The following is a 15,498-nucleotide window of genomic DNA, read 5'->3' as shown; positions in this document are numbered from 1 at the left end:
CAATGTATATAAAGTCCACAACAATAAAATACTTCATCTGCATTTTGTTAGGATTTGTTCATCAACATTCATCATATTGTTTACATGTTTATGTTACGTTTGTCCAGAAATCCCGCGAGATTTGTACATTTTCAGACTTTTTCACAAAAGAGCGCACTATGAAGTATAACTCTTCAATAGTGGAAATAGAACGTAATACGTAATATTTGGAGTCAATTGGTTTTCAAATAAACTTTAAAATTAAACATGAAAAATTGAAGATAGATAGGACTTAGTAATTAAGATGTAGTGCTAGTTGATTCTGTTTTTCCACTTTCTCTTTCTTTCTTATGACTTTTAATCTTTTCTATGTCCTGAGGAAGTGACAGGGCGTCAAAAAATTTGACAATTTCTACTGTTTTTGTTGTTGATTATTAGAAAACTTTAAAGATCCAATACAAAAATTGATGTAAAATGAGATGTGATATAATGAAGCAATTCATTAAATACGTCATGGTGAAAAGATTTATGTAACAACTTCGTATCTTTTTTAATTTAAATTGAAACACATCTCTTAACAAAAGATTTACATGTAATTAGGGAATAAATAAGATTTTACTTGGTTCGATCTGTGTATCCACTTACATAAATTCGACGTAGTGAACCCAGAACGATTTACAGGTATGATCAAATGGTATCATTCAAATCGTATTTACTCCTGTAACCATATTAAAATATACACAAAATGATAAATTTTACAAACACAGGTATCAATTCTGAACATTTTACAAAAATTTAAGTTTGAAAGGAGGATTGCATTCTATATTTTTTTACACATACTAAGAAATGAATAAATAAATACATGAAAAAAAAAAAAAAAAAAAAAAAAAAAAAATATATATATATATATATATATATATATATATATATATATATATATATATATATATATATATATATATATATGCTCATCATTACATTTTATTATATTTCCTAACTATGATTAAATATCAATTCTTTGAGAAAGAAAACAATTGCACGTAGTTTTTTCTGAATTCTAATAAGGAGAGTCATTCGTTTTAATTTAGAAAAATTATAAATACAATTGTATGTATAGAACTAATAAGCATACAATTAGACATCCATGTTAGATAAGGTTCAGCGAAACTATATGTAATAATCATGATTTTAAATTGATTTTAATTATAACAACAATTTTCTTTCAGATGCCATTGAAAGTTATGAAATAACTTTCAATAATAAACTTGATTTAAAATAAAAATATTTCATTTAAATATTAAAAATTTAAATAAATTTATAACAACTAACTCTAATTAAAGTCTAGAAATCTCTAGAGTTCTAAAATTACAGTTTAACTCTTAACCTTGAATAAATAAATAAGTAAAAATTGCCATTGGTTAATATTTTCCCGCCAAAACCTTTAACCCCCTTTGTCCAGAGTGTCCAGTTAAAATACTAGCCTAAGGAGCAGTCAGTGTGTAAAGTTGTATTTTTAATATTTGGAGTATTTTATAGACCACTGACAGTAAGTTGACTTTTTGACATTCTTATTTCACATTAATACTTTCATATTAACAATTGTATGAATGAAAAGTGGCATATGAGAGAATTTATTAAATTATTTAAGTTTGTCAAAGCTGATGAACTAGTTGATTTTAAACTTTGTAATGAAATGTATTTTATGACACAAAAGAATATTTAGTGTATAAATGTTATTTATGAATTGTAGATATTAAATCCATAGCAATACATATACACTGTATTAGAAATAGAGATGGATTCATACCCATAGTTTGAATCTGGTACTAGTGAAATAAACATCACACTGATTTCAAAACCATCTTATCTTGATTGCTGCTCCGCTACATATACATACAAGTACAAGTAGAAATCCATATTTTACTGTTCACAACCAAGATATACATCTCTAAACCATAGAAACGACACAAAACCATTTATTTGAACAAACTTGAAGTTCTTGACTAAAATGTGGTAAATGCATGCTAAATATTTATTCGTTAAAGTAAATCAGAAATCCATGAAAAGAAGTAAGAAACGTGAGAGATGATACATAATTGGCCTTAACAAAATGCATCGACATTTAAATAACTTCAAATACATTTTTACGGATTGATTATAACAATAAGGCACTCATTTTATACTGCTACAATTATGATTGTTTACATAGCCCTTGTTATGTTCACTTATACAATACTTTATGTATTTTAACTAATCTTTTTTTTTTTTTTTTTTTTTTTTTTTTATAAATCTACGTTGATTAAAAATAAATATTTATCACTCCTTTATCTTTGGGTTACTTTGATTTTAATTCCGTATTTTGCTCTCATTACGACTTCTGGATATTCTTCATACACGTGACCATCCACTAATTCCACTTTAAATCTGGAAGTACAATTTATCATTATGTTTTTTTTTAAATAATCATGATAAACATATAATTTGACTTACATAATTTCACTGTACCTCTTCACTAAAGCCGCAATCATGACTTTTTCCTCATTCACTGCAAAATTCTGCCCGATACAATTTCTGGGGAAAAAATCTCTAATATGTTTTAAAGATAACTATCTCTCTATATTTCCCGTATACTATAGGGATAGCGAGGATAATATCAAAGTTTTGAAAAATGAAAGTATTTTAATGTGTACATACAATAAGTTAATTATCATTCATATAAAAATGTTTCTTTAAATGAAAGTCAACAGATTTAATAAAAAATCTGCTCAATCCTGAACATTCTACGTTTTAAACTTTGTTTGACATTTTTACAGCATTTGATCATTAAATTGGTGCTCAGTATTCTAGCCTCAAAAACAAATGTCAATTCCAAAATACCTGGAAGTCTCTGAAAATGGAATTTATGTGTGTGGATCTCTAAAGCTTGTCTGCTGAAAAGTGAATATAATTGTATGTTTCTCTATACCTAGAGCCTGCTGAGAACGGAATGTAGGTGTATGGGTCTCTTTCTTGTCTCGTGTCATCTTCAAACCTCGATGGTCGAAATTCCTTCAATAACCAAAGTAGAATGCTAGTACATGATAATTTTCAATTCAATGTAGTTGAATGGTATTGTGAAGGAAGATAGTTTTAGACTATAATCGGGTCATCTGTTTAATTAAAAACGGCCTCGCTTCAGATCAAAACTTATAACTCTTTCATTGCTACACCGATTACATTTACGTACCATGTGATCTGGCCAAACGTCTGGATGATGATTGATGGCGTGAATTAAAATGTTTACTTGAAAATGGACAGGAATCTCCACCCCATCTAGAATCAAGGGCTTAGTTAGCCAACGACTTATAAAGGGTACTGGACTGTGCATCCTCATAACCTCCTTGAGAAACATTGAGGTGTACTTCAGCTGATTAAGATCTTCCCTGAAGAAGTAAAACTATTGATTAACATTAAAATTCAAAGACTTTACGACTTTTACACCGAATTTTTTAAGCAAGATTAGATGAATGTACTCATTGACAGATTTGCTGAAAAATGCCCTTTTTTCATTTTCATTGATTTTGCCCACAAACGCAGAAGATAAATGTAAAACTAGGTTTATTCTTTAAATCGCCTATAATGCACATGTAAATCATTGAAGAAAAACACATTTGGCGAATTCAAATCGAAACGAAATAATTACTGATGACTTTCTTAGCAAAGTTGGCAAAATGGTAACAAACCACTCGATCTTTAATATGTACATGTAATTACAACTCATGCAAGGAACCTCGTTAATGAAAATAAACAAAAATGAGAAGATAATCCTGGTTGCTTCCTCAACTCTTTACCTCCTCACCATGTGACTTGTGGTCTGCCGTCCAGAACTGACGTCACATCCTGATAAACCTTCTCTTGTTCCTCTGGATACTTGGCTAAACAGTATATTGCCCAGCTTATGGCAGATGCTGTTGTATCGTGACCTATAAGGTAAAAACAATTCTACTTCACCGATGCCAAACATTCGTCCACATTCAATGAAAGATAAGGAAACCATGAATATTGTTAGACAATTGTCCCCAGTGTAGCATAGACGACAGAATATTGACTCTTATTAACGATCAGATCCAAGCATTTTTAATATTCGAAATGCTGTTGACTTGAGATTGTTCAAATCGCTTATAAAGTTTCTAAGATCCAAACTAGAATAAATAAAGGTAATACATTTTAAAAATCTTCTCACAAAAACAAACAAAATTGTTATTGCAAATTAATGCTCAAGCACCCAATGATTTTTTTGAAACAACACTTCATTGGTCAAGGTAATTATATTACATAAATTTAAAATTCTAACTAGGAATATGCAAGCAATATCTTCAATTTTTCAATTTATGTATGTATTAGAAATGTATTGTCATTGAGCTAAGATTTTAATTTCTTTTTCATGAGGGCAGGAGCCAAGCAGTATAAGGAGTACAAAACACATATCATTTACATACGGAATTAGAGGAAATGCACGCGTGGCGAAAATAACGATCTGAAATTTAAGAGATTCGTATTTACAAAAAGCAAGATGGTTCAAGGAAGTGCATAAAAAGAGGGTTAAATTTATTTTTAATTTCTTATTCATTTTAAAGAATGTACTGCTTTATTTTAATTTCTCTGTAAGCATATTTCGAATACATTTGAAATTCTTCAGATTTTTAATTAGTTGTTTTATGAAGGGGAGCAAAAAATTAATAGTTTCCTCAAACCTTCACTCACATACATATGTTTAAAATGATAAAAGTTTATGAGGCTTATTAATTTACCAACTTTTATTTTTACCTGATACTTATCTGTTGTATATTTTTACCTTCAAAAAGGAATGTATCCACCTCTGCCCTGATATCCTGGTCATTTAAACCTTCCCCATTCTCATCTTTAGCCGTGATCAGAATATCTAAGAAATCCAGCCTTCTCCCCGCTCTCTCACTGGTATCTTTTGCTGCCTACAGTGTGTTATAGGAAATAACACATAACATATAGGAAATAGGAAATTATAGGAAATAATCAATCACTATGCCGCAGAGATAAGTGTAAGAAACACAATTTTTTTCTTCAATACCAAAGCTTTCCTACGAGAGGCGATGATTTCATCAGCAAACTCGTGAACATAGTCGATCAGACGCTTGTATTCTCTGCCAATAGGTGAGAGCCAAAACAAAACATCCGGATAAAGCCATGGAGCTCTTTATAATAATAATAATAATAAAAAAATCATATTTTTTTTTTATATTTTTGTTTTTGATACTAATTTATTTTTTGAAATATAATACATAAAATACTTACAAAGTCCTTTGAACAGAAAGATACCCCAATCGTCTTACAGCCTGAACATAGGGGTGACTATCCCTGTATAAAATGTCAAAAAATTCTTTTTTCTCGAAGGGGAAAGTCCTAATACTTAAATAGCAGGGATCTTTCCTTCTAAATCTCACATGATTTATTTCAGTAACCTAATGTTATATTTTCAGTAATAAGGGTTAAAGGACAACATAATAAAATTATGAAGATGAAAGTTTCTAGTTTAAAGGATTTTGAATTAAAATCTATCTTAAGGAGCGATTTCCTGATTACAATATAAAGTGAAAACCTTACCCCTTCTCCTGTACCTGACCAGTATATGACAATGAACACCTTAACATGGTATCCAATGTAGCCAGTGACACGTGACTGTAGATTTCTATCACTTCCTTTGAATCACAAACTTTTTGTAATTTTTCCTAATTATTGTAAAATAAAGAGAAACAATTATCAAATGATTTCCCAAAGTCTGGGGAAAAACGATTTGAAATCTTACAATTATGCTACGTACGAGAAATAAATTAGCGACGTCGTTGTAGATCTGGACGTAAGGTCTGAGAATATCAAAATGGAACGCAGGGGTCAACAGACGACGATTCCTCTCCCATTTTTTCCCGTCCGACAGCAATAAACCGTCACCTTATCATATGTAGGAAGGAAAGCTTCTTACAATGATGACATGGACAAATACATGCGAAAAATCTCAATTATAGCGTCGAGTGATTTCTATACTTCCACCTACCTAACCAAGGCAAAAGCATCCTATAAGCTCCCCCAAGGTTATATTTCACCTTCGGTTCAGAGGACTTAAGTAGGATTTTGGCTGTGTCGGGGTGGCATGTGGACAATACGGGATAAAAAAACATGATCCACCCGCTGACGAGCCTCGCTTTGGTTTTCTCCAGCGTAACAAAAACCAGTTTAAAAAAGTCGGCCATATCATTTATCTATCAAAAATAATGATGACTATATGTTATTAATGAAACTTGCCATTGAATATATATTGAAAAACAACCATCGTAATATTCACCCATTGTCGCTTTAGAGAATGTTTTATCACTCCCCAAAACGGATTTTTTTAAAAGTTTCTTTAACCCCTAGTTTGCTAGAACCCCTAGCGAGCGTTTGAATTGGTAGTCGTATTCTTCGAAGTAATAATGAACACAAACTTTGAAGAGATTAAAGTTACATAATGAGTCAAAATCGTGTGTTTCTTTTAAGATATTTGTATCATAAAGCGAAAGATTTATGAAAATTATGAATATAGCGAAAATATGACAACTAAACTGCACTGTAAAGCAAGAAAAAACTGCATGATATAAGTGCCAGAAAAACAAAGATTGTATCTACCGTTTCGTTGTTATCATACATGTCAAGGTCACGTCACTTTTATTTTCAGCGTAAACTTGTAAACATTCAATTGGAGCGTGCAAAGAATATGTTCCAATAATTTTTTTTTGAAGATTCATTCATTTCTTTGTGTAAACCTATAGGGTTTAGCACAGACATATTATTTGAACATTTTAAACTTAGACAATATTAATATCATAATCATTTTTAGTTATTAGTAGTGAAAGTAAAATGAAATAAAAGTTTATTAAATCAGAATGTATATTATTATTACCTCAAATTCGATGACTTTATAATTGGAAAAAGGACTTTAATTTTATGAACTATTATTATCTTGTAAAAACAAATTGGATTTTGTTGTTGTTCCAATGTACTATAATTTGGTAAATCATTTTGACTGAAATTGATCCGAATAGACCATTCAAGCCCATCGATAGTAAGTAATAAAATTTGAACGGAAATGCAATGGTATTATTAAGATTTTAGACCAAGAGCAATAAAATTGGAAACTTTGAAGTAAATAAGTAAAAGAGCTTAGGGCTAGAACTCCTGGGTGTAGAGATGAGGACTGAACCCATAAATATTAGTAATGAGTGTTTACTTGCATTTGAGGGTGGTGCCATGTTGAGGTTCATAGGTCAACGGACAGACCTACGGACTAAGCGTAGGTGGTATGGTAATGTTAAGTCAGCCAATGAAAAGTACTTTTATATCCGGGACCATGAATACCCTCTGAGCACAAAATACCCTGTTTTGCCGGAAAACGGCATTCTATTCTATGACTCTATTCTTTGACTCGTTTGGAATACTTTTTGGACTCTAATTTATTTGGACCTCACCTTAATTATTACTTTTGGAGTTTTAGTTCTACGCTCTTCGGGAATCTTTGGGACGGATCTTTAAAACTTTTGCTACAACTAGAGTATTGGTCTATTCTGGTGAAATTTCAGAAACAAGCATTTAAAAATCTATACGATCACGATTGTTTAATAAACTTTACAATAAAGTTACAAATCTTGTTATTGGCTTACATTTGGTACTTGAGACCATGGTAACTTCTTCAACTTTTCTGCGCACGCGTACAATGCGGAGGAAGAAGTAAAGCAATATTTTCGTATTGGGCCATAACATTTTTTTCTCCAAAAAAGTAGATTTTTTAGGTTCCAAAACCTGTAATTTTCTAAAACTTATACTTTCAGGAATTGAACAAAATTTGCAGTCATGCAAAAAATCTATGATTGTCAATTTTCCTGCTTGTGCGTCACGGTGTCGCTTCAAGTAAAATGGTTTCATAATATGCGATCTTTAGTTGCCAGGTTTTCTCCTATTTTCGAAAAGACGCTCCAACAAATCTCGAGTATGTTGACAATCAGAACATTAAAGAACTCGAGAGTCGTGAAAAAATCGGTTATTAAAGAGCGCAAGCTAATACACACATCCCTACAAAAGACCGATTTTCCAAGTTGTTTATCAATGTTTTACGCGCGAGTAACGAGGAAGTTGAACAAACTATTCCGCTGTAATTCTCAGTCTGGAATGTTATTAATGCATACGTACTTTTCCATTACAATTTTTATATACCGATTTCTTCAAAATTCGAATTTCAAATTTCAAAGCAAGAGGAGTGGTTAATAAATCCTTTGTGAAATAAACAAAATTAGATGCATTTTGTTTGAGTGGTGATACATCAGCAGAAATGAAAGAATAATTACTTTATTACACAATTGTTATTCCGGGAGATACTGAATCAACATTTACATCTGGAACCACACGGTTACATGTACAAGGGGTGATCAAAAAGTTCGCGAACTATCTCTATATTTACCAAACCACAATTCAGATCAGAATGAAATTTGGCACACATTTAGTTGTACAAATGTTCTATAAACAGCAATGTTCTGTGGTGGTTTGCTCCATGTTTGTGACGTCACAGTGTGAAAATGACGTCTATATATAGATGACTTGTGACAAAAAATGGTTGACTTAGTCGTACTCGAGCAACGAACGGTTGCAGAGTTTTTCTTATATCTTGGAAATTCCTTTGCAGTAACATATATTACTTTGTACAAGGTTTATGAAGACAAAAGACTTGCCAGAAGTTGATTCATTAATTGGATTGATTGTTTTAGTAAAGGAAGGGAGATGGTTAAAAATGATGTTTGTTTTGTTGCCCAGTTAAAGGAAGCTGAGGAAGAGATGTGTCCTTAGTTGAGCAATCTTAACAATAATATAATTATTAAATCCCTAAAATATTGTTTACTTTAAACATATCAGATATGATAAAAAGAAGGCGCCCGCCATGCTTTATCCACATTGGGTAAACGATGCTCCCAAGACAGAGGACTCGGGTCATGGTCACCATGCTCATTCTGGGAAAGGATATTCTTATCCACCCATCCTATTGCCGAGATTTAGCCATTTCTGACAAATGGACTGTTCTCCTTATAAAAAATAACTTTCATGGTAAGAAATATAAGACTCGGAAAATCTTTAAGCTTCTGTGAACAGAACGCTACGGAGCATGTCACGTGACCGCCTGGATCACGTGATTCGCGCAATCCCCATGGGCAGAACGGTGGCAGATGTGCATTAAAATCGGAGAGACTACTTTGAAAAATAATGAACACTGAAACCTAATTTTCTTTCTTTTATGGAAGCAATTCAATTAGTTCGCGAACTTTTTGATCACCCCCGTACATGTGGCAAAGCGCAAAATCATGTGCCCGAGTACTATTTGTTTGAAATATGATCTTCATTGTGTTGTTTATAAACTGATTTATTATATACATGTACCCAACTGTTTGTCACTCAGTTTTACTGTTGAATTTATGCAATTTATGACGGTGTGATCCGACGTTCCAGATCACCACACTGTGGTTTTCTGAATCCATATCACCCCTCTCTGAAACTGATGACGTAGTACACAGATAAATGACGTTTTTATTCTCGCGCTTCAAAAAGTTCCTTGAAAAAATGGTTTGTCTAATGTATAAAAGTTATGTAATTTATCCAAAAAGTTACTTTTTATTACATTTTGCTAGTTGTAAAGGGGTATATAATAAATTTATCATTATCGTTTGATCTGATGATCCGCGCCTGTCAACTTGACGTGATACGGCTCTTCGGATCAAGTTACTGTTATAATAATATATATATATGTATGACACTGTAGTTAGTAGCAATGTGAACATTTTTATCGAAAGCAAACTAATAAGATTTAAATTTATAGAACAATGTTAGTGTTAAGAACATAACTTGGTAAAGCTTACAAATTAAGTACATACCAGATGCAAATGTCCCCATATTGGATGCCATTGCTCGAAAGAGGTGATCTTTGCGGTAACCTTTCTCCATTGTTTGTATCTATGTACATGCTGAACGACAAGTATAATGGAATAGACTAGTGCTCCAAACAGCAAGGTAAGTAAAATCATGGCTTGAAAACACCCTAAACAGAGGAACAATATTGACCCGATTAGTTCTCCATAGTGTAATTTCTATCGTTCATCGATCGATATAACACGATAAACTAAAGCATTTCGATGTAGAATTAAATAATAAATACCTGAATCTTAACATGAAATTATGCTAAAAATATTCTTTAACAATAGGACAAGGTGGATAAGCTCCGAAACACTTTTCAAACGGAATAACTATTTATCGTAGGTCACACTTTCATAACTTTGACCTATAAACTGTATTGATAAGTACTGAAAGTTGTCAGGATCATAAATACGTAGTTTGGCGTTGATTACTAACAGGGATGGGGTCAATTACTTTGAAAAGTAATTATTAAATTACAATTACTTTGACTTTTTCTTCAATTAAATTACAGGCTTTCTAAGATGTGTAATTAATTAAATTACAATTACTTTGCAAAAGTAATTGATTAAATTACAAATTACATTTTTAATTTTTTGGAAAATTTTTGTAATCCTTGTCTATGAATATACAGAACACCATTTATTTGTATATAAGCTCAGCCTCTGCACAAACAGTACAAGAAATAATATGCTTTAGGCATTGTGTATCATTGTGGTTTATTTTATAAAATTTATTTACAAAACATTAAAGAATCTCTTAAAGAACAATCTGAGATCAGTTTGAAGCAGATTCCACCACATAAAAAATACATGTACACAAATTGCATGGCTTATGATATTTGATTAAAAGTGAGCATTTTACTAGAGTAAAATGAATCGCAACTGTACCCCTTCAAATTAAATATTTCCTTTGAAAGTAACCTGAACATCCTAAATTGCTATTTATGTTGAACAATTTTACTTCATAAACAATACTTGTACGGATAGAAAATTCATTCATAAAAATCTGTTTAGATGTTAAAATGATTATCAAAATGAATGTTTGTCTTTTCCAAAGCTAGCGGGGCATTTTAAATTGAAATAATTATCTCCATTGGCTTTGTCTTCTAAATCATGGAATGAGTATTTCTTTAGAGGAGTTGATTTGTTTTGTTTGCAATTTACAGTTGTGATTTGGAGGGCAATTATCTCATCCCAACAAGAGAGAATTAATGACACATACCTTCTTTTTCTTTATTATTGATCAAAACAACAAAGATTGAAATATAATAAATGTGTGTTTCATATCTGAATAGACCTAAGAAATGTGGTTCAAAATTCAAATTTAGAAACTTAAATCAAAAAATTTTACATAATGATTCGAAAGAAACTACATTATTATTATCAAGCCAATATTTTAATTATTTGTTTGTAAACATTATAACTTAAGATTTTGTTTACTTTAGGGATTGAGGATAATTTAAGTTTTACAATAAAAAAACCCCCAGTAAAATGGGGAGGTAGTGGTGAAAATATATCATGTGTATATCATGAATGTGTATTACATAAAGTAATTGAATGTAATTGAAAATTGAAAAAGTAATTGAAATTACATGGTATTTTTTCAGTGTAATTAATTAAATTACAATTACATGTAATTGAATAAATGTTCAATTACAAATTACTTCCAATTACTTCAAAAAATGTAATTAATTACAGTCAATTACAATTACTTTTTTCAATTACCCCATCCCTGCTTACTAAGTAATCATGCTGGAGACATCAGGGTTCTCCATGGGCCGTTTAACCACAGGGGCTTGTTACTAAATATTTACCTTTTTTATAGTAAGGGTAACTATATCAAGAGAAGGTAAATATTTCGTGACAAGCCCCTGTGTTTAACGTGGCTGCCCTGCCACAGTTAAATTCCTTAGCTCCACAGTTAAAAATATCAGCGCCATAGTTCCGCCACAGTTAAAATATTAGCGCCACGGTAAGATCGTATATAAATATGTAAAATAATCTATAAATAAATTGAACCTCCAAATTATGTTCCGTTTTAATTTATAATGCGAAACCATTTAATTTACTCTAATCCGTCAGGGTCATTGTTTGGCTTGCACAATCAATTATCCTAGACCTCCCTGGACACATGAATGAAGCATGACATTTTATCGCACTTCACGATAATTAATTTTAAAATATCAATTAAACTGCTTTAAGAACAGATAACCACGTCACTAAAATTGTATTGGCACTGCGAGTCAAACATCGTACGTGTATCGTAATCATATATTTTTGTAATGTTGAAAAAATAACAAGCAGATCCACCAAAATATAATTTTATGACTCTAAACTGCATAAGTGTTTTTAATTCACAACTTTTAAGATACTTCAGTCTTCAGAGACCAATAAATGTAAATATAAAGATGTAAGTGTGATTGTTTGGATCTACATGTACCAGAATTTCCTCTGTCCTTTAATGAACAATGTAGGTGTATAAATTATCTTTTGTAAACAAAATTATTTAAAAAAAATTAGGGTTAAATGCTGAAAACGTGTTATTACTGCTACTATTATTTTCAGATTCTATTAGGTGATATTTATTTATTAGTACGTATGTGTTGGGGAGAGGGGGGGGGGGGGGCTTTTTCACAGTATACATATATTTTGAAAACATCTTTAATTTTTTTTTACACTATGCTTAATTGGTATTAATTGATTGTTTTTAGTTTTAAATTTATTAATCAATTTGCCAAATAATTAATGCCATTTGTGTATTAAATTACTGATTCAGAGGGGTTGTGGGTTTTAAATTTATTTCGTGGTTCCTTCGCGAATTCGGTCGCGAGATGACCACGGATATTATCATTTCGCGTAAGACTTGCACCACAGTTAAATTTGAAATGATGGAGAATTCTGTCAGACATAATTATGATGCATCATGGATAACATTTTGTTTCGGGAGTAACTGTATGATTAATTGAATTTGAAAAAAAGATGCAAGCATTTACAAACCTTACTTTCTGCTTGTATTTATTATTACATTAGAAGCAGTGCAGCATGTATTTTACTGCATGCATGTCTAAAAGATTTTGATATCAACTGAATTTACATAACGAAATGTTGTATTTATGCATAAAATGTAGAATATACATGTACTGTTCGTACAGTAATTACAGAATACAAAATAGACAAATTTCTTAATATTTTTTTTTATCTTAAAAACAAAATATACTTCTATTTTCTAAACAAACAAACAAAGGAGCTAATTGGCCTCTATCTGAAGAAATATGTGTCAATTGAAGATGATCACAGCAGAGATCAATCTTAATTTTTTTTTCAAATTTCTAACAGTTTTATATTGGACCACATTAGCGAAGAGACACGACACGAAGCCCCGCCTCCGTATCAGCTTTTTGGTTGCGGCCAACAACATAACTATGGAACTTCTAACGAAATCCAGCATCCGGTTTGAAGACAATTCCAATTATATATAAGCGACACAATAAGCAGAACAATGAACTGATTTTAGCACTGGATATGAATTTTTATGGGAATACTTCGTTCTTTTGTCAGAACATGACTCTATATTTACATTATACTATTATTGCTGTTTTTGAGGTCAATAATGATTTAGCCACCTGAGAAGTACAATATTCACCTCACTCGATGATTTAATCATCTGAGGCAGAGGCGTAGTCACAAACTTAAAAGTGGGGGGGGGGGGAGGCTCAAATCCAAGAAAGATCTAAAACATGTAATATTTTACCAAAATTCCTTGACAAGCAAAAAAAAAAAAAAAAAAAAAGGTCATCAGACTTTATTATTTTATTATTGAGGGGGCACAATAATATAGTAGCTATGTTTTCTGTAGTATTCTATATATATATATATATATATATATATATATATATATATATATATATATATATATATATATATATATATATATATTTATATTTATATATATATATATATATATATATATATATATATATATATATATATATATATATATATATATATGTACAACATGATGATTCAACTGGAATCATAAGTTCATTATTATGAATTCTGTGGAGGGTTACGCCAGGCGATGGGTCAAACATAAAAAAAGACCTTGACACTTTGTCAGAATGGATTAAATGTATCAGATGTATGTTAAAATCTCGCATTAAGCAACTGAAGGGCAATATGAAAACCATCTATCCTTCTGTGTTCGATAATTCAGAAGTGAAAAAAAGAATTAGATAGACTAAGCGATCAGTATGTACTGGTCCCAGCTCAAAAAAAACAGGTAAAAACATTGTCTTTGTTTGTAATTAAGGCTCATTATTTTAGTTGTATTTTTGAAAAACTGGGAATTAATTCTACAAGTGGCAATCCAAATTACTATAGTACACCCACCTTTCTAAGGAGGATATTTTTCAAAATCATATGTCCGTTTTGAATATTTTTACAAAATCAATAACATAAAAACTTACGACTTTTCAACTCTGTATACAACCATTTCCCACGATAAATTAAATTAAAGTCCAGGCTATTTGACATCACTAACAGCTGCTTTTTCAATAAAAATGGAACTCGTAAATTTACTTACCTTGTCATTGGTCAGTTTCAAAATTATTTTGTTTTAAAACATTCTGATTGTACACACAACTACTCTGAAGCTGATAATGAAAATATGCTTGAGTTTCTGATTGACAATATTTATGTGGTTTTTGGAGACCAGGTCTTCCAATAATCTGTTGGAATTTCCATGGATACCAATTGCGCCCCGTTGTTAGCAAACCTATTTTTGTATTTATTTGAAGCAGAATTTATTCAAAATCTTATACATGTGAAGAAGAAATCTTTTGCCGTGGCCTTCAATTCGACATTTAGATATATATTGACGAAGTATTATCCATTAACAATAGTTATTTCCATTCATATGTCGACACGATATATTCCAGTGAGCTTGAAATAAAAGATACAACAGAGTCTGGCACATCTGCTTCGTTTTGGATATTTTACTAGAAAAAGATGCTAATGGTAATCTAACAACAAAGCTTAATGATAAACGCGATGACTTTAATTTTTCAATCGTCAACTTCCCTTACTTATGCAGCAATATACCCTTATCACCTACATATGGGGTGTATATCTCTCTTAGAGCATGCTCTACGTATGACCAATTTCTATTAAAGTTATTGACAAACAAGTTCATGAAACAAGAATATCAACAGTCTCGTTTAAAGTCATCATTTCCTAAGTTCTATGGTCGATACAATGACCTTGTCAGCAAATACAATCTATCAATAAGTCATTTGCTGACTGACGTTTTTAATAATAATTGTTAGGCCATTATTTACATACTGAATTGTCGACAGACTTTTCCGTTATTACAGATCATGACAAGGAGCACAAGGCGGATGTGACCGGTCGCCAGGGGATACTCACTCCTCCATGGCACCTGATCCCGCCTCTTATGTTTTAGAGGTTCTGTGTTTGCTCTGCTTCTGATTTGTATTGTTTGAGTGGACTTTTGGGCTCGAAT

General features: G+C 31.3%; 1 protein-coding gene across 1 annotated transcript; it reads right to left on the bottom strand.

Annotated features, from left to right (window-relative positions):
* Positions 1-2,184: 2,184 nt before the first annotated feature.
* LOC133197649 (cytochrome P450 4F8-like) lies at positions 2,185-10,098 on the bottom strand. The gene is made up of 12 exons (XM_061333767.1): positions 9,939-10,098; positions 6,047-6,251; positions 5,816-5,943; positions 5,599-5,723; positions 5,290-5,352; positions 5,066-5,189; positions 4,814-4,949; positions 3,818-3,941; positions 3,206-3,401; positions 2,945-3,027; positions 2,485-2,550; positions 2,185-2,403 (listed from the first exon to the last, which is right to left on the bottom strand). Exons 1-12 carry the CDS (start codon positions 10,086-10,088, stop codon positions 2,304-2,306), a joined length of 1,500 nt encoding a protein of 499 aa, XP_061189751.1. The 5' UTR covers positions 10,089-10,098; the 3' UTR covers positions 2,185-2,303.
* Between the last annotated feature and the right edge of the window lie 5,400 nt (positions 10,099-15,498).

Source organism: Saccostrea echinata, unplaced genomic scaffold, assembly GCF_033153115.1.
Source record: "Saccostrea echinata isolate AGI-Se365-2 ecotype Australia unplaced genomic scaffold, CSIRO_AGI_Sech_v1 ptg000030l, whole genome shotgun sequence".
In the NCBI taxonomy this organism is placed as follows: Eukaryota; Metazoa; Mollusca; class Bivalvia; order Ostreida; family Ostreidae; genus Saccostrea; species Saccostrea echinata.
The sequence above is the reverse complement of the archived record's forward strand: the minus strand, read 5'-3'. Positions and strand labels throughout refer to the sequence as shown.